This window comes from Nannobrachium achirus, assembly GCF_963921795.1.
Source record: "Nannobrachium achirus genome assembly, chromosome: 6".
Taxonomy (NCBI): domain Eukaryota; kingdom Metazoa; phylum Chordata; class Actinopteri; order Myctophiformes; family Myctophidae; genus Nannobrachium; species Nannobrachium achirus.
Window position 1 is genome coordinate 46,536,181 of NC_137815.1, and position 21,426 is coordinate 46,557,606.

The 21,426-nt window shown below is 44.7% G+C and overlaps 1 protein-coding gene across 2 annotated transcripts in view; it reads left to right on the forward strand.

Moving 5' to 3' along the window:
* Positions 1-19,202: 19,202 nt before the first annotated feature.
* slc12a5a (solute carrier family 12 member 5a) overlaps positions 19,203-21,426 on the forward strand; it is a gene marked incomplete at both ends in the record, with an annotated part of 135,316 nt that continues 133,092 nt past the window's right edge. For both annotated transcript variants that reach the window (XM_080727253.1, XM_080727254.1), the window contains one exon: positions 19,203-19,257. In XM_080727253.1, the coding sequence (XP_080583379.1) occupies positions 19,203-19,257 (55 nt within the window). The remainder of the gene's footprint in view (positions 19,258-21,426) is intronic.

Here is a 21,426-nt window from a genome sequence, read left to right on the forward strand (position 1 = left end):
TTACACAAGATGTAACTAACTACAGTAACAATAAAGAAACCTTGAACATTACGACCCACAATTTTGCAACGCACATCGCTCAACTTTCCAGAAATGTAATCTGTGTTATTGCATTTTTAAATTCACCCTGAGGCCATCAGAGTGCATTAGTGCTTTCTTGTAATTGAAATCCAGAGTTCTGTGCATTCCCATTGGAAAATAAGACTGCACTCTCCACTCTGGGCATAGTAGAGCATATATAGATGTGTGTCTGAGCATCATGGCTGAAGATAAGTAAATTACAGCAAACTGCAGTGTTTGTGGTATTTAACATACCACAACAACAATAGTTCCCATTATGTGTGAAATGTAGTATGAATGTAATTGTCAAGTTAGACCCCTGAACAGCATGTGTGCTTGTGTTTGGTGAGGATTGGAACGATGCTCTGCCTGAGGCCACCGAGGGACCCTGATGTGGCCCTGGCCCCTGTGTGGCCCCTGGCCCCTGTGTGGCCCCTGGTGTAGCTATTGTCATGGCAGTTTGGTGCGTATTGGAGCAATGGCGCAATATAGCCAAAAATCTATATGGTATATTTATCCCTCCATTACTTAAGTCTTATCCCTCTCCCACTATCCCTCTGCCACCCTCCTCCTTATCATATTTCACTGTCATCTACCCCAAGGGTTCACAAACCTTTCAGGCCATGACCCCCAAATCATATTTAAATTGGGGACACCTGACCCTGACAATCACTGTGAATCTTATGCATTACATTTAGTTTGACTCTGTTCCACAGATAAACATTGTGAAAATATCCCAGCTAGGAGCTTGTAGTTTGGCTATTTTCACAATGTTTGCCTCTTTCTTATGTATTTGGCCTTGGTCTTAAAAGTAATTACATGGTGACTTTAGAATTGCACTGTATACAGTACAATTATATTGTTTGTTGGTTTATTTACTGTTGAGTGAGAAAACAATGTTGCACATTAAGCAAATCATCAGGGGACATCCCAAAATCATTTGGGGACCCCCCCTGGGGGTCAGTTTGGGAACCAATGACATCTACCCCCCCCTCCTCACATGGGTACATTGATTTGAAGTTGTTGTAGGAGGTCAGCAGATCCTTAGTACAGCTGTAATTGAATTTCTGTGGACCACATGTTGTCATCATTAAAAGTATTTTAGGAGCGTATGTGAGCTGCTCTGTTCATTAGTGCAGCCTTGAGGGGTGCCGGTGGCCCCGGGTCATCACGACCTGCACCAGGCGTTGTTTACTGAAACATCACTCAACCTAAGTGCCTCCCACCACTCCTCCTGATCCTTTCTGGAGGTCTGCTTAAAGTTGTGTGACATTTTAAACGCGACAGCTTGTACATTTAACCTTTTGGCCTCCGAAAGCATCTTGAAAAATGTCCTTTCAACGGAGAGAAGGGTCCAGTGGGAAAAAACACGTCACAGATGCGCACTTGGGGCTCCACGCTTACCTGTGTGTTTGTGCCCTCATACACACAATACAGTACACACACATGCACACATCCGTCAGCACATAATCACACAGTTAACAAATCGTTGCGGTCGCGTAGCAAGCTCATCATATGTACAAAATTGTAACTTTTCAGAATTCAAATTAAAAAATATAACGTAAAAAGTTAAAACATGCAAATAAGAGGTTTTTGCCCGACAGCAAAGTTATCTTAGTTCAGTTGCACGCCGCCAACGCACACAAGCCTACAAGTTGCGATGCGTTGTGATTTATCTGTGGTGCTCAATGTTTTTTAATGTCATGGACCCCTAAATTATATGTATTTGACGGCGGACCCCCATCTCAAAATATTTTGTTCCAGGGACCCCCCCCCCCCCCCCCCCAGAAGCAAAGATGTGAGTTAAAAATGTTCGCTTTAAAAGAATATTATATTCAAAGATTTGCACAAATTTTCACAGTTTTTCGAAAATAGCAGATCTACAAGTTCATAGCGCGGAAAAATAATGGTTAAAGTGGTTACATGACACAGATGCGTTCCCGGTCACACAGGGCCATTGATGAAACTCATGACAGCCCTTTGCGCCTTCATCTCCTGCTCTGTGGTTCTTCTTCAGGTGGCTCTAGGTCTTCCTCACTTCCTCCTGCCTTGTGGGTTCCATGTTAGACCACGTTTTGTGATTCATCTATTATGTCCTCAAATAGTGAGGGAAAGTAAGCCGAGTGGTGGACCAATCTGGGAACTAAATGCTTTCCAATAGCTTTCTTCACAAATGTGTTCATAAAGGTGTCTACTATCACTATCGTGCACACAACTACATTAAGTATAAATCAGGTTAAGTCAGAGAAATTATGCACTGAAGCATAATTGATTGTCAATATAATAGACCCTTTGCTTGCTCTCCCCCTGTCTTTCTCCCTCGCTCGCTGTCTCTGCTGCCAAACCCACAGCCCTCTACCTGCCATGGCATCTTGTTACGATCTGATTTCAACAACCCTTCCTATTGACTCGAGCAGCTCATTGCCCAAGTGCATATTACCGTACATTATGTTTCGCACCACCACACATATGCACTCATACACAAACACTCACACACCACCACACATATGCACTCATACACAAACACTCACACACCACAGGTTTGCAAACATTTGAGGTCATTGCATTGATTTTGCGTTCATTCTTACCGTATCCTAACCATACCCAATCTAATCCTTAACCTTAATCCTAAAAGATCCATAAAAGTCAGAAATTGGGACACCAATTTAGACTTGTGTTCAAATGACCGTTTGATGTACAAAACATGTCTCAAAATGTTATAAAGTATGTCAGGAACATGCACATGCAGAAATTGCTCCAATTGGTGACTCATCAGGATATGTCTGATTCGACTGATAGTTGTCTTCAAGATTCAAGAGGGTTTGTTTGTCACTCATTCATACAGGTACCAGTAGCAAAATGTTGATGTGATTCTCTCTGCAGATAACAAGATAATAATAGTCATAATACTGCATATAAAAATATATCTTTTGATGAGAATAGTACAGGTTAACAGACACAGGTCAGGGTAAAAAGTGTGCGTGTGAGTGTGCATAATATGCAGGGAACATGGATATATAGAATCAGTGGTATACATAACATACACAGTATAGGGCAAATTAGAATATTTGCAAACTACTACAATAAAGGTCTGTGCACATTGTCACGTTTTTTTTATTGTCTTTACGATATCTGCAAAAAGCTTTTTCAGGCCAAGGACCTACCGGTATAGCTGAGAGAGAGAGAAAGCAGGGACTCAGTGGCGAAATAATAATAATACGGACAAAATAACGATTGGCAGTGTGCAAACGTGATTGACATAACGTTTTTTTCTTTTAAGTGCTCTGAAATTCACTCAGATATTCGGCCGAAAAAACGCAGCAATTTGCAAGGACCTTAAGGTTTTTTATAGATTGAGGCATTCTTCTTTTGTTTTTTTGTTTTTGTCCTTGTTCAGGGCTCTGACAGCCTCAGGAAAAAAGAACATCTAGAGCCTTGAGCTTTATGGCACTTAAGGCACTTCTCTGTCCCCATAGGCACAAACAGTCTGTTGCTGGGCTGATGTTTGTCCTTCATGATCATTTTGACTTTTTGCTCTTTGGCCCTGTAGCCATGAATCCCCCCCCCCCCCCCCCCCCCCCCCATTTTGGTGTGACTCCATGTATTTTCTTCTACCACGACCCTTTAGCCAATTTACAGGTACAGTAGGTATAATAGAGCCCTATTTTAAAATGAGGCATGCGTGAGGCACGCAGTGAATGGGGGAATTGACAATTTCCGGAGGCAAGGTGACCCTGAGAAGAAATCAGACATTGATACTAGTTTATTTGCAGATTATGAATTTGGTTTATGAATGAGACATTGATAATAGTTTATTTGCAGATTATGAATTTGGTTTATGAATGAGACATTGATAATAGTTTATTTGCAGATTATGAATTTGGTTTACTAGCGGCCCAGCGTCTAGTCGGCGACCTGGCCAACTCGGAACAATGTAAATAGGGAATGAATGCCCCGCCCTTTAATGCAAACCCCATTATACCTGTTTTCATAGGACCCGTTTTGACCATCTGTCTGCCTGTGTCCATTTATGCCCATATATGGAGATATCTGTATCTGTCTGTCTGTCTGTCGGCGTCCATTTTATGTCCATATATGGAGATCACTGCAGTTATAGTTCTGGGTCCATTTTATGCCCATATATGGAGATATCTGTCTATCTGCGTCCATTTTATGCCCATATATGGAGTATCTGTCTGTACCTCCAACTGTGTTGCAGACACAGTGCCGGTTCCCCCTTTAATGCAAACCTCATTATACCTGTTGTCATAGGACCCGTTTTGAACATCTGTTTGCCTGTGTCCATTTATGCCCATATATGGAGATATCTGTATCTGTCTGTCTGCGTCCATTTTATGCCCATATATGGAGATCTTTGACCATCTGTTTGCCTCTGTCCATTTATGTCCATATATGGAGATATCTGTATCTGTCTGTCTGCAATCCATTTTATGCCCATATATGGGGGCATTCATTTTATGCCCATATATGGAGAACGCGCGTGCCCGTGGGACGAACGGTTCTCGAGATACGCGGATTACATACATACATACACACTCACAGAGATTTTTTGTTGACTCATGTGGCGTACGTCATTTTATGCCCATATATGGAGAACGCGCGTGCCGGTGGGACGAACGGTTCTCGAGATACGCGGATTACATACATACATACACACTCACAGAGATTTTCTTTTATGAAGTGATGTCACAATGAGTCAGAGCTTTCGTCGATTTCCTCCGGAACAGCCTGATGTCAACAATCAACCCCGCATAAGGAGATTCCGAACGTTTCGCGCCGGTTCGGGAAAACCGCGCGTCGGGTCGGGTCGAGACCCGGCACTGCACTCCGTGCCGCGGCGGGGAACGCGCATGCCGAATCTGAAGCCGGTGGGACGAACGGTTCTCGAGATACGCGGATTACAGACAGACAAACACACAGACAGACAGACACGCAGAGACTTCTCGCATTTATAGATAGATGAATAAGACATTGATAATAGTTTATTTGCAGATTATGAATTTGGTTTATAAACTGGGCTTTACACTGAGAAACACTTCTCATGGGAGTCGTGTCTGATACTGTACACCATTTGTTACTTCCTCCCCTGATAATGTTACATCATCTTCACTCAGTCCGTTTGTCTGCTGTAGATCTGTCGATCATAGCACCTTCCACAGAAATTACATATCCAAGGCTTTTCTTCCATGACACTGTGAACATTATCATTACTGTTTGACTGAGCAGAGCGCACTGCTCTTAAAAGTGATCACGATCATGATTGAATCCACCTGCAACAAGCTTTACCCACTGATAATAGTGATATTCATCCTAATCCAGCCCACATCGCCACTTTCCCTTGGCCATCGCCATGCCCCACCCACAACACTGTTGACTGTGCTTCGCACTAGTTTCCCCAAATTAAGGTTCATAGTTTTTCCCCAGTTTCCGTTGAACACTATTGTATACAAAAGGTTTGTCCTTATTGTTTTTGAGCAGTCAAAATATATTCAGCAAAGATTGTGTACATGTAGACCCGTTTCTTGTTTACAAACATTGAGACTAAATGCACAGGTGACTGTATCATGTAATCAATTCCTAAGAATCACCAAACCTGTTGTTTTGGGGAGCGCTGGTTTCATTGGCTCATTTTGGTACCGACCTGCGCGCGCATCTAGGTTTTTATCGGTGTAACGTGGACCAGAAATGCATATATTAGTAGTGTCGCATTTTCTCTATTTCTTTGCATCTCCACACCACCAGCGACACATTTAAACAGATCGTCTCCTCAATGAAGGGGTCCAGCATGCAGGAACACAATCTGGAGTAATCATGTCTGACAGAACAACAGCAGAACCATCCCGCTGACATTATTTCTATTTATGATATAGCCTACAAAGTGATTGGTTGGTTTGCATAACATTTCACTTTGCTCAAGTGAAGTGATATAGGCTCTGGCTCACACGTTGAAGCAGCGGCCCAATGGACTCTTTGAATTCCCTCTTTGCATTAGCGTGTGAACATTGTAGCACGCCGGCAGTTTGTTGGCTGAGGCATGTCTGTGCCTGTCATTGTTCTATTGTTGTGTTATTATTTTCCATGGCATGGGGATTTACTGCATGTGTTATTTGTGATTAATGTCATAGGTTTTGTTCATCTCAACATTTATTTCACGTGTTAATTTGAAAACCATGAGCAATAGGTGTAGTTGCAGAGATTAAGATTTGTAAATGGGATAAGGGATGGGGAGTGACATGCAGCAAAGATCGGGACTCGAACCCGCAACACGCTGTCAGGCATCAGAGCCTATGTGGTACTGGTATGTGACTGGACCGGTAGGCCAGCGGGCGCCCTTCCTCCTGCATTTCAAGACAAGCTTGGTAAACTAGGCTCCTACGGTAGCACATCTTGATTATTAAAATGTGGATGTCTTTAAAAGATGCTATATCGTGCAAAGCAATATACCTTTCATATCATTTTCATGTTTTCATTAATACGTTGTTTCGATCTCATTTGGTCCTTACACGCTACAGTATGTCACCACTTAATCTTAGTTTAGACACGCCTGAATGAGTGAGCTGCTCATTCTATCCACTGTTTCTAACGTGAGTTTTCCCAGACCATCATTCAGAGTGAGGCCATGCGAGACTAACTTAAACATGATTAAATGTAATGGCTGCCGAATAGGCCTGTTGTAGAATGTAGTGGTTCACAAACAGAGTTATTTTTAACTGTGCATTCCTGATAGAATAATCTCTAGAATAATGGTATTGTGCATACAGTATTACACTTCTAACATTTGAATCTAATTTAATTGAACCTCAGGCGGCATCATCTGTGGAATATTACAAGGTCAAAATGCCATACTGTAGGTCATATTGCATTATTGTAGCCCTTGCCTCTGCTCTTTGTAAATATGGAAACTGAAAGAAAAGCTTCCCAAAAAGAGAATATTCCATTTTATTTTGATTTATTGGTAAAACACACCACTGTTGAGACTTGAGGCCTTGACACCTGAACTTTGTGACTCGTGAATTGACTTGACCTGAAAACAGTACACAAATCTTGCCCTTCATGATTTAGACTTGAAACTTGAGACTCAGCTATATGACTTATTTAATACTGACTTGGTCACAACTGTGCTGCACAAAAAATTACCTTTCTCACCTGCATTGCTACAGCTATTTACATGCAATGAATTCTGGGATACAGTAGGTTTAACAGCAGTTGACGAGGCAACAAAACACCTGTCACCTTGTCACTGTAATGGCGTTCAGTTAATTAGTTTGTGATCCAGACAGAGCTGGAACATAAATACGATTAAAAGTAATTTTTTTTAAGCGTCTGCCTGTGAGCAAAATAATGTAACTGTAGAATAGATGGCCAGGTTTTCATGAAAGTTGGCGGGAGTGTTACTTACCGTAGGTCAAAGTGACATAATCAGTCCTATCTCTGTTGGAAAGGGAATATTGTGATAGTGTTGGGTAGAGTGCATACCTCTGCCCAACACTACCACTAATAATATCACTGGGCGGCCGTGGCTCAGGAGGTAGAGCTGGTCATTCAATGATCCGTGGGTCGGCGGTTCCAATCCCGACTCCTCCTGTCCACATGTCAAAGTGTCTTTGGGCAAGACACTGATCCCCACATTCCTTCCAATGGGTCGGTCGGCGTTAGCTTGTCACCATTAATGTGGAAAGTGAGGATTCTGCCGTCGACTGTTTGCCGCTTCACCTCCCAATGAATGAACCATTGTAAAGCACTTTGAGTACTTAAGAAAAGCGCTATAAACATGCAATTCATTAAAGTCTAGTCTTAGCATACCTACCTTTTGATCTGATGCTCTACTTTAATATGAAATGACAAGAATAGCAATGCAAACAATTTAAATGATTCCGCCTCTTACTGTTTTTAGACAATCACATATGCATGTTTAAATCTTGCATACACACATTGACACATCTTGCGAAGCTATCATTATCATTAGCTATTGTTAGTATAGGCCAGGTAGTTGGGAGAGATATTACATTAGATGTTGTTATGATGTTAACATTCCAGCATACAGTAAGACCGGCCATTATCCTTACCCTGCACTGAAAGAGAAAGGCTCATCTACTCACCACAAGGTCACCCCAAATCCTAGCTCTGGTCCATAGCGTTAGTGGAGTTCTCCCTAACGCTATGTTCCTCTACATCCCAAATCCTTGGCAAATCCGGAAAGACGTCGTCTGGTCCGAAAATAACAAAAACTGTTTCGCCCCTCACCAAACCAAACATATCAGTGGACAGTTGAAAGCTTACTCTACTTTGTGGACGCGGTCTGAGACCCCACCATACGCTTAAAATACATTTCTAGGGCAAAATGAAAAATATTCTACCGGATGGAGACCATTTCTTCTAGTTTTTCACTATTTGCCGTCGCCATCAAGGTGACAACTCACTACTGCCGTGCAGGTCAGAGGACCGAAATGATCCGCATTAACAGAGCATTGGTCTCGTTGGGTGTTATTCAACTCTGTGTTGGAAGCGCTGTTTCGTAAAAACAGTCTTCAACCAGGAAGATTGTCTCTGTCAGGTGGATTATTTTTCATTTTGCCCTTGAAATGTATTTTAATCGTGTGGTGTGGGGCTCAGACCGCGTCCACTAAGTAGAGTAAGCTTTCAACTGTCCACTGATACCTTTGGTTTGGTGAGGGGCGAAACTGTTTTTGTTATTTTCGGACCAGACGACGGATCTTTCCGGATTTGCCAAGGCTTTGGGAAGTAGAGGAACATAGCGTTAGGGAGAACTCCACTAACGCTATGGACCAGAGCTACCCAAATCCTTGGTTGACAAATAGGCTACATAGTGGCTGATGGAAGGCTATTAGGAAATTAAACTCCTGTTTGCTACCATCTGCCCAAATGACAGTGGCGGCATCCAATAAACATATAGTCAAATTGACTAACAATGATGGGGCATGTTATTAGGGCTGGGATCAATAATACATCTGGGCCATATGGGGCCTCATGTTTCCTTCATTAAACCATGATGAGCAACATATTTGTGTTTGTGTCACCCCTGTGACCACCTGTAACTTAATACAAAGGGAATAACAGGTGAAATATTATATATGTGTAACGCGTTTCTTTTTGTTTGACTTGGTGTCAGAAATGTGAGTTTATTTACATATTTGAATAGGCGTGGCAGTGTGAACATACATTATTCAGATGAGTTGCTTTCAGTACCTCTGCAGTGAGATCTCCATCACACAGACACATCTATAAACATGTGTAGAAACTCGTACGTACAGTACATGCATTCTTATACAGGTTGGTATATTAACAGATCATTTTTCATACTCCTGAACTCATTCACATGTACGTGCACGTTACGCACGCACGCACACACGCACGCACCCACACACACACACACACACACACACACACACACACACACACACACACACACACACACACACACACACACACACACACTGCACATCCCAGCCAGCACGCCCACATGGGTCCCACATGGGTATGACTTGGGCTTCCCTACATGGGCCCCATCTGGGAATGTCCGCGGTTTCCACAAGGGTCCCTCGTGGGTTAGCCCACGTGGGCTCAACGTGGGTTCTACATGGGCCCTGGGTTGGCCCCACCTCGGCAAATTTATATGGGACCCAGGTGGGAACCACTTGGGCTAGCCCACGTGGGCTCAACGTGGGTTCTACATGGGCTCTGGGTGGGCCCCACCTCGGCAAATTTATATGGGACCCAGGTGGGAACCACTTGGGCTAGCCCACGTGGGTTCTATGTGGGAATGTCCGCGGTTTCCACAAGGGTCCCTCGTGGGTTAGCCCACGTGGGCTCTGAGTGGGTTCTGCATGGGTCCTGGGTGGGCCCCACCTTGGTAAATTTATATGGGACCCAGGTGGGAGCCGCTTGGGCTAGCCCACGTAGGCTCTGGGTGGGTTCTGCATGGGTCCTGGGTGGGCCCCACCTTGGTAAATTTATATGGGACCCAGGTGGGAGCCGCTTGGGCTAGCCCACATAGGCTCTGGGTGGGTTCTGCATGGGTCCTGGGTGGGCCCCACCTTGGTAAATTTATATGGGACCCAGGTGGGAGCCGCTTGGGCTAGCCCACATAGGCTCTGGGTGGGTTCTGCATGGGTCCTGGGTGGGCCCCACCTTGGCAAATTTATATGGGACCCAGGTGGGAGCCGCTTGGGCTAGCCCACGTAGGCTCTGGGTGGGTTCTGCATGGGCCCTGGGTGGGCCCCACCTTAGCAAATTTACATGGGACCCAGGTGGGAGCCGCTTGGGCTAGCCCGCATGTGCTCTACATGGGTTTTACATGGGCCCTGGCTGGGCCCCACCTTGGCAAATTTATATAGGACTCAGGTGGGAACCACTTGGGCAAGCCCACGTGGTCCCACCTAGGCAATTCTATGTCGGAACCATAGGGGATAAATGTGGGATCCAAGTGGGCTCAACCTTGCTCCTAGGCAAATGTAAGTAGTTTCTGACTGGTCCTTCGATGTGCGATGGTTCCTTTTGGTCCTAGACATCAACCATATTAATAATTGTAAACAGTCTACACATGAAATATTTTTGCAAGGATGAAAGTAGACAATATATTTTGACAAAGTTTATTAAACAAAAACGTTGTTAATACAAACACAATGTAAATAAAGAGCAGCAGTGTCAAGAGCAGTGTCAAAGGGCACAAATAGCAAATGTACATAAAGAGCAGCAGTGTCAGAGTAAATATACATACGGTATATGTACATTATGGTATATACAAAAAAATCACTTAAAGAAACAGCTCCACAGACAAACACTGTGTGTGTGGGTGTTGCATGAGCCAAGAGCCAGAGAACACACATCAAATGTACATAAAGAGCAGCAGTGTCACGGCAAATATACATACTGTATGTACATGTGGTATATAAAAAATACACTTAAAATGGGAAAAAAAACTGCTCCACAGACTGCAAACAGAACAAAATGATGGATAAAAATTGTCCAAAAACAAACACTGCATGTGGGTGTTTCTTTGAGCCAACCACAGGGCAGCATTGTGCTGCTGAGGGGAGAGAAAGAGAGACAGAGACTTGGTCTACTGGGGAGGTGCATCATCCAGTTGAGGACGTATACAAAAAATCACTTAAAATCCCTTAAAATGAAAAAAAAGGAGGAAAAAACAGCTCCACAGACAAACACTGTGTGTGTGGGTGTTGCATGAGCCAAGAGTCAGAGAACACACATCAAATGTACATAAAGAGAAGCAGTGTCACAGCAAATATACATACTGTATATAAAATAAATACACTTAAAATGGGAAAAAAAACTGCTCCACAGACTGCAAACAGAACAAAATAATGGATAAAAATTGTCCAAAAACAAACACTGTGCGTGTGGGTGTTTCTTTGAGCCAACCACAGGGCAGCATTGTGCTGCTGAGGGGAGAGAAAGAGAGACAGAGACTTGGTCTACTGAGGAGGTGCATCATCCAGTTGAAGACGCTGTACAGTCTGACCTCTGACTCTGTTCCCACCTCTATCGCGAGCACCAATGAACCCCTTGGAGATGGCCTTTTCTGCAGCCTGGTGGTTGGTCTCTTGTGTGATAGGGTTTTTCTTAAGTCCCCCTAAAAGAAATGACAAGAAGACAACTGTTAGAATGATGGAATATGAAACCTTTTTGAGTGACATCAATTCCAAAAAAATGTCACCCCGTTTCCACTGCTGTATATTTTAATCAGAAACACTCAGGTCAAAGTCTTTTTAACCATTTATTGCAACAATTGTAATACAGTTAAACTTGGCATTAAGGATGTTCCCTGAATTTTGTTCATGCTTGCTTGCTATGCAAAACCAGGGAACTTTAAGCAAAACCCCCCATAGGGTTACAATAGTAGTACAATAGCAATATTTTGACATGTTAGCTTGGGTGGATGCTGGGGTGGAGGAGGCAGCATATCCAAGATCAAAACCAAGTAGAGCTATTAATAGTGAATGCAAGTCGTATTTAAAGGAGCCACCTGTACAGAGCGAGAGCTCAGATTGGATTGTAATGGATTGTAATTGGATTGTAATGATCAGCAGATCTGTGAATGAGGATTAGGAAAAGGATCTAACTGACAGCTGGTTACAGTTGAGGCGGGCGAGACTCACGTGTGAAGCATAAACTAACACCATTATTCATGCTGTGGCATGCCTTAAAATTAAAACATTTAATTAAAGTGACATATAAAGTAAAGTTACACAGAGCAATTCAATACTCAAACATACCATATATGACATCATAAAGGCGCAGGTATCTGGACTTCCTCTTGTCGTTACGTCCAAAAAGGTTGAACTGTTTTGCCAGATCATGTGACAGGAGGTACGACATCATTCGTCTGGTAGCATCACCCAGCGAAACACCTCCGATATCACCCACCATGGCAACCTGAGTGTATGGAAAAAGTCACAGGAAGGAAAAGCTGTAAGTGAACAGCAACAAGCAGTCAATCTATCTTATCACACTTTCACTGCTTGCTCCATTTCCCCCCACTGACATGTACCAATACAATACTAGCACATTGATTCACACTCTCACAGTGAAGAATCTCAGCAAAACTTGTGACCAGACAGTGGTCCCAAAAGGGCTAACCAACTAGTAGCTCGCATGATGTGACTATGCCATTAACTCTTATACTGCTTTGAACGTTCCCGTTCGCCCCATTTTTGACGGCCCGATAATGCCAATTGTACGTTCTTTGGCTCGTTCTTTTGTACCTTGGTTTGATGTCTGTAACCTGTTGAGGTGTCGCGCGGGTGTCTACCGTTGAAACAGCTCCCATAAAAGTACTTGACGTTAACATCAATGGAGTCACAACACTGTTCCATGTGTTTTTCTCTGGATCTATTGCTCTGTAGCGACTCATCAGCCTTGAACAGCCTTGACAAGCAAGCGTCGAGCTGAGACCATTTTCACATTAATTCTTGCATGAGGCTGCCCCCTACTGCTGGTAGAGCCACGGCACACTCTTTAAGAGAACATTTAAAAAAAAAAAAGAATACACCTTTGTCTATATCATCGCAAAGGTAAGGTGCTTTTGCTGGCACAAAACCCAATAATAAATAACAACATCTGGCAGAATAAGAGTTAAGCTAGATGCAGAATACACCAAAATTAGAGTCACAATCTTTAACTCAAATATTTGCTTCTGGGGGTCCCTGGAACAAAATATTTTGCGTTGGGGGTCTGTGACCAAATACATGTCATTTTGGTGGTACTCTACATGACAAAGAATGGGAACCACTGATAGCAATTATGTAAAAAAAAAAAAAAAAAAAAAAAAAGGATTTAAGACATGTGTAGAATCTGCCTATATCAGTGGTTAATTGAGGACCCCCAAAATATGTATTTGGCCACGGACCCCCATCTCAAAATAGTTTGTTCCAGGGACCCCCACAAGCAAAGATTTGATTTAAAGACTTTCACTCTAAATGTCTCACATAAAGATACTTTAATCCCTTTAAAATAATTTGACCCCCCCCTCACACACACACACACACACACACACACACACACACACACACACACACACACACACACACAGCCTATGCGTTGTGAGCTTGTAGATGGGCTATTTTCAAATAGCCATGGTATAAAATAAAGTAGGCTAAAGTATGTAAGTTGAAGTTTTCAAATAAACGTAGTGTAGTAAAAGTAGGCTACAATATTTGGATCCGAGTTGTAGTGGAGTAGAAGAATTACCTCAAAATTGTATTTAAGTAAATGTACATAGTTACTTTACACCACTTTAAACCACTTTACATACACACACACACACACACACACACACACACACACACACACACACACACACACACACACACACACAATAAGACTATTTTCTTACCTTAAATTAGTTTTCCAATCGAAGAATGAAGATTGAAGAATTGAAGAAATGAAAAAAGCAGCAAAAATGATGACAAACAGTATGCAGTTAGTGTTTCGTTGTAAGATAGCACACACTAGCAGCAGCTCTGCATTACCTGTGAGATTCTGTCTGTATGTCTTTGTGTGTAACTTAACCGCTCTGCGAATTCAAATAACAAAGGGCTGCATCTGATTGGCCAGTTCTCCCTGCCCCCTCCCCCCCCTCTCTCTCTCTCTCTCTCTCTCTCTCTCTCTCTCTCTCTCTCTCTCTCTCTCTCTCCCCACTGTGAAAGGGGCGGTTCTATTGACTGCAGGGAGTTTATGGAGAAGTATAGGCCTAGTTATATAGGCCTAATCTGTAGTTTTATAATTTAATGTATTTTTGTGTGTAATCCACTTTTAGAGGTGTTTTATAATTTAAGCTACTTTTAAACTGTGCAAAATGAAATTAAATCCATGATAGTGGAATGCATTGCTTCCATATGTCCTAGAAAAAAAATCACAGTTAAAATACAAAGTCAGAGTTAAAACAGTACAGCTGCATTTTGATAAAGTTCATATTCTCTTGAGATTTAGTTGACAAAAAAGAAAACTAAAGACTCAGTTATCTTTTTTTTTTTATCTCTCCTTATGTCCTATGGACAATGGTGGAAAAAAGTAGTCAAATATTTTACTCAAGTAAAAGTATCAATATGGCAGTACAGAAATACTCTGTTACAAGTAAAAGTCTGGAATACAAAGTACGAAAGTATTATCATCAAACTGTCTTTTCAAATGGGAGAGGTTAGACGGCTATTGTATCCACGAAACCGGTTTGCCACTTCACAGTTAGGAAGTTTAGTTTCCGAGGGTGTCAGTCATTAACCATCAGACAGTCATAGATTCGTCTGCTCTTTTCCCTCTCTACAAAACCTATTTGCCCAAATGTCTGATCTACAAGCTCACAATGCCTCGCAGTGCAAGGCGTTGTGAGCTTGTAGATCTGCTATTTTTGGCTCAAGTTCTCAGAATATGGACGCTAGGGTTCAAGTGGTTGTTTATCTAGAGCTAAAACATGTAACTTGTTTAAGATAATGTCCTTAGTTAAGCTGACAAAAACAACAAACCTTGAGTTAAAACCAGCCTGTCTCTGGGCTAGTTTGAGAACATTTTAGAATATAGAGTAGATAATGAGACTACTTAAGGTCCATCCGTGGGTTAAGCCAAATCGCAAGACAGTACAGTACAGTAGCATAGTGGAAAATGTGTCAATAATTCTAGGAGTTACTTTTCAAAAGCTGAGAAGGAAAGTGATTGGTTAGATGGACTTCACAGTGACGTGTGAACTCACCCTGTATTCAAATGGTAATGAGATTCTGCCCCTGGTTGGTCTGTCTGCCCTCTCTCTCTCTCTCTCTTTCTCTGTGTGTGTGTGTGTGTGTGTGTGTGTGTGTGTGTGTGTGTGTGTGTGTGTGTGTGTGTGTGTGTGTGTGTGTGTGTGTGTGTGTGTGTGTGCGTGCGTGCGTGCGTGCGTGCGTGTGTGTGTGCATGCATGCAATGTGCCTGTCTGTCTGTCTGTCCAAAATGCATCAAGTATAATCAGCTACTGACTTTTAAATAATGTGTATTATGTATCATTATATTGTAAAAGTACCTATCACATAAAGCAGACATGTCACAACACACACACACACACGCACGCACGCACACGCACACACACACACACACACACACACACACACACACACACACACACACACACATACACACACACACACCACCAGTGGTTTTTGGGAGCGTTCCAGGTGGTCCCTAGCTAAATGATGGCGAGTTGGTGACCAAATGGACCCTCATAGATCTACACTTTCATTTTACACTAAATTATTGTTAAACATCTGCATTACTTAATTTACAACAAGTCTACACAATTAGAGAAAGTAGAAGTGTTATTTTGATCAACATTTTGCCTGTTATCTCTCCTACTGGTGCCAGTACAGCATGGAATTGATATAGCATTAAAGCCATGGATGTTTTTCTTTATTATTATTTTTCTTCTTTATACATAACCCCCTGAATAGATATGTTGGTCAAGCTGTTGTTAATAACTAGGCTAGACTTCGTAAGTCCATATGGAAACATTCAAAGGACATAGTTTTCCCCACTCATTGCCTAGGCCAATTCACAGCCAAAAAATAACTGAAATAAAATTAAAAATTAAATAAAAAATAGGCCGATGTGGGAACCAGTGATTGACGGTTGAAGTTGAAAAATCTATGTAGACCAATGTGGGAACCATGTAGGCCTGCCCACTTCCAACCCATGCCCAGTTAGCCCACATGTAGCCCATGCGGGAACCATGTGGGCCAGCCCACTTCCAACCCATGCCCAGTTAGCCCACATGTACACCATGCGGGAACCGCGTGGGCCAACCCACTTCCATCCCATGCCCAGTTAGCCCACATGTAGCCCACGTGGGAACCACCTGGGCCAGCCCACTTCCATCCCATGCCCACTTAGCCCACATGTAGCCCATGTGGGAACCATGTGGGCCTGCCCACTTCCAACCCATGCCCAGTTAGCCCACATGTAGCCCATGCGGGAACCATGTGGGCCAGCCCACCTCCAACCCATGCCCAGTTATCCCACATGTAGACCATGCAGGAACCACGTGGGCCAACCCACTTCCATCCCATGCCCAGTTAGACCACATGTAGCCCATGTGGGAACCACCTGGGCCAGCCCACTTCCATCCCATGCCCACTTAGCCCACATGTAGCCCATGCAGGAACCACGTGGGCCAGCCCACGTCCATCCCATGCCCAGTTAGCCCACATGTAGCCCATGCGGGAACCTCGTGCCCCAGCCCACTTCCATCCCATGCCCAGTTAGCCCACATGTAGCCCATGCGGGAACCACGTGGGCCAACCCACTTCCATCCCATGCCCAGGTAGCCCACATGTAGCCCATGCGGGAACAACTTGGGCCAACCCACCTCCATCCCATGCCCAGTTAGCCCACATGTAGCCCATGTGGGAACCACTTGGGCCAGCCCACTTCAATCCCATGCCCAGTTAGCCCACATGTAGCCCATGTGGGAACCACCTGGGCCAGCCCACTTCAATCCCATGCCCAGTTAGCCCACATGTAGCCCATGTGGGAACCACTTGGGCCAGCCCACTTCAATCCCATGCCCAGTTAGCCCACATGTAGCCCATGTGGGAACCACCTGGGCCAGCCCACTTCAATCCCATGCCCAGTTAGCCCACATGTAGCCCATGTGGGAACCATGTGGGAAAGCCCACTTCCAACCCATGCCCAGGTATCCCACATGTATCCCACGTGGGACCCATGTAATTTGCCCACATCAAGCCCATGCCCACGTGGTACCCAAGTAGCCCAACTCGTACCCATGCGGGACCCATGTGGGCGTGCTGGCTGGGATAGTTTGCCTATTTCTGTCTCTGTCTGTCTTTCTGTCTGTCTGCATCACAAATTGCCTTCTCACTGCACACATTTCTTTTTCACACACAGTACACAGTGTACCAGATATAAATGAAGCGGCGTGGTTCAAAATGGAGCCGTTCTAATTGACAGAGAGACACAAGGGCTTGGCTGCTGAGCCCACAGTGGTGCTGGGTGGAGCGCCAGACACTCTGCCCACAAGATAAAGAGAAAAACAAAAGGATGAAGTGCCACCCTGTGCTCAGCTCACAATGTATGCATAGGTGTCAGGCTACAAATAGACATCAAAGGGGGCTTGAGAAAAGTGCCCTCTCCAGACCATGAATGCAGTTTTTACTATGCTGAAAGAAATGCGAATGCCCCCTTTCCATGCCATATCTGAAGGCAGCATCCAAGAGAATTGCCTTGTCCAAACTCTCCTGAACTTGAATGCAGCATCTTATGTTGAAATAATTGCCCTCTCTGTGTAGAAATCCATGCCGTACGCCATATCTCCAGTATTGACTTGATTATGCTAATTCGGTGTGGTATCAAGCACCGAAGCGCAACGCGTTGTGAGATTGGAGGTCGTCTATTTTCGATATTTTCACCTAAAGGCCCTTTTAGGAATTTCAGCCCCTTCCTCTCTAACGTTCTCTGCGCGTCCCTGATAGGTGTGTTTTGTGTAACTGTGGAGAGAGAGATGATGGAGAGTGGTCTGTGTTTGTAGCGTTTGTTGTAAAGACACATGCACAGTCTGCACAGACATCGTTGTTAGGAAAAAAAAAGTCTTTCCCTTGAAGGAAAAAGATGAGCGCTATTAGCATCCGAGTGATCCGACATTAAAGCTGCGAGGGGGAGCGCGGTGGCTTGATCACAAGGCCCGACGGACAGACAGGCGGGGACGGACGAGGTAGTCCCCGCGTCGTGCACTTGCACTTGAACATCTGGGCAGAGAGGCTCTGACCGAGAGAGGAGACAACTCGCCTGCCGCCTCCTCCTCCTTCAAACAACATCCAGTGCTGTTGTCTCCGCAATCACCCACCCAATCCGTGTCTGACAGCTGTGAGGAGAAACGAGAGAGGGAGAAAGAGAGAGAGAGAGATAGGCTGAACGAGGGAGTATTAGCGTGAGAGAGGGAGAGGACAGAGATATAGATACGGTAGAATTAATACCATTTGAGCACACAATCCCATTTGCCCGGCGATGACAGAGCATCATCGTCCACACAGGACCGAGCCGGTGTTTGTGTGTCTGCGAGTGGGAGATCTAGATCAGTAGTGGGGGAGGCAGAGAGAGAGAGAGGGAGAGAGAGAGAGAGAGAGAGAGTGTAACTGTGCCACTCCGAGGCATTCCATCATACACCAAACTCCTGCAGCTTCCCTCGTTTCCCTCCTCCTGCTGGGAGAGAGAGAGAGAGAGAGAGAGAGAGAGAGAGAGGGAGAGCAACAGAGAGAGAGGGAGAGAGAGAGAGAGAGAGCAACAGAGAGAGAGAGAGAGAGAGAGACGCTCGCGAGCCAGAGGAGAGGAGACGTCGAGGAGAGGAGGATCTACAGTCGGAGGGGGAAAAAAAATCCTTATCTCCCTCTCTCTTTCGCTGCCTCTCTTCGTGCATCCTCGCTCCGTACGGGCAGTGGAGGAGAGGAGAGACTGGCTGGCATTTTTTTTTTCTACGCTGGTGCCCCTGCCGTTTTTTTTCTTCTTCTCCTTCCCGTGGCTGCAATCACACACCGGTGGAGCGTGGGGGCTGAAGAGAGCCAGATCAGCCACATCCCTCCGCTGAAGAGTGGCGAAGAAGAGGGGCCAGGATGCTTAACAACCTGACCGACACGGAGGAGGGGGACGGAGGAGCTCAGAGCCAGGGTGAGTGACGACGGAACATGTCACGTTCACACAGAGTACAGTACGGTACACACGGGGAGCACGCACGCATGACACACACACAGGCATACACGTACGCACACGCACATCATTTTTAGGTCCACCAAGAGACATATCACCCACGTGCACACGCTTACTGTACACACACCAATAGAGCGGTGCATGAGGTACGTGCAGCGCAAAACGTTACCAAAGACAAAACGAGCGCGTACGCCGACGATGCTGTAAATGCACAACATGTCGTGTGTGTGGTTAATTACACGTGTTTGTTTGCACGCACAGCCTCGGGGCAGTGGGCGTTCGGTCATCACAGAGAGAAAGAGGGGGTTTTGCGTGCATGCATGTGTGTGTGTGTGTGTGTGTGTGTGTGTGCGTGAGCTCGCATGCACGCGCGCGTGTCGCTGCATTGTACGCGTGCTTGCCCGCTCTGCTGCTGCTGCTGCTGGAGGAGATGCTGCTGCTCTTTACTGCAAGGATGCTGTGACAGGAATAGTAATGGGCTCTCGCTCCATACGAGGGATGGTTGGTGAGCGCAAAGGTATTACAGCACTTACAGCGTGCACGCGTTGCACGTGCATATCTCGAGCGCACGCAATTGCATGTGCGCGCACATGCACACAGGTGCGCACGTTACGTGCGTGCGTGCGTGCGTGTGCATGCACACACACACATTTCTGCTGGTAGCGGACCATTTGCTGTCCTTCCTGGCAACATGCAGTAAACACATATCACATATGGTACACTCTTTCATGCACGCATTCATGCATGCATACACATTCACACATATGCACACACGCACGCACACACACACACGCATGCACACACACACACACGTGCACGCACGCGCGCACACGTACACACGCACACACACAAGCACTCCACTCCACTCACAATCACAGATGCCAACCTGCCAGTGCTGCTAATCCCATCACCCCCAGCTGTCAAAACGAGCCCTGTCCAATCCCTAGCACTCAGCCCAGCCCCTGTGCTCTGGAGCCTGGAGAGATGCTGATCTACCTGTTGGCCCATGGAATGGCTCCGTTCTGCTTATTGGGGTTCTTGCCAGCATGTGCCTAATGCTAGTGAAGTACAAAGTAGGGCTAGGCCTTAATTAATTGAACATATATTATACTAATAACCTAATATCCATGTAATGTTAATAAATGAATCTGGGTTTTTTATAGCCTATTGTATATATTTTTAATTTCTTATATATCAACAAATCAACATGAACAAAATATTAACACTGTTTTATACTTTGTTGTACTGCAATGATAATCGTTCATTAATCGTTAAAAGGCAAAAGTCTGAAAAAAATGTGATATTGATTTGAGGTCATATCGTCCAGTGCTAGTAGAAAGCACATTTTGAGTATGGTTGCCCCAACCATAGACATAAAAAGCTAGATACCTCGTCCGCCGCTGGAGTTCATTGGATCGACCCGTCAAACAGGATAGGAGGAAGTGAAAAAGGATTCTGATTGATTGGCCTACCGGCTACCAACGTCCCCTTCTGTGACGCATGTAAAAATTGCTTATCCTCCAAGACGGACGCCCCAGAGCCGAAGGAGGCGTCTACCTTTTTATGCCTATGGCCCCAACCGTTGTAATAGTAGCATTTACAATGAAACCTCTAGACCTGGCATGGCTAGAGCCATGGTCCACTGTACACCAAACCACATTTAGAAGTCATGGACGGCGCCAAGCAAATAAGGGTACTAGAACCTACAATCCCCCGTTTTTATCTCTCTCTTTTGGCTTCACCTTGTACTCTTGCCTCCCTCTGCCTCTCTCCCCCCTTCCCCATCATTTAACCCTTTGCGTTGTACCCTTGCCCCCCACTCATTTAGCCTTTTGCACTTGCCTCCCCCTCTCTCCCTTCATTCAGTGTCAATGTTCTGTGTTGTGCACAAATCTTCCTTTTTGTCATGAGTCCCAGGGCTCTCAGGGATGCACTGAAGAGGCAGGCTGGAGATGAAAGATGCTTCTTACTCTTACCTGTGAGGGCTTAATGATAAAAATAGATCCGGGCTCGGAACATGAATATTTAATTTAATGCAGGCATCTTTTTTCATTCTGTCTTTTTCTTTCTTTCTTTTTTTGGGAGGGGGATCAGGAGATAGGGATGTGGTGATGGTGGGGGTGACCTAAA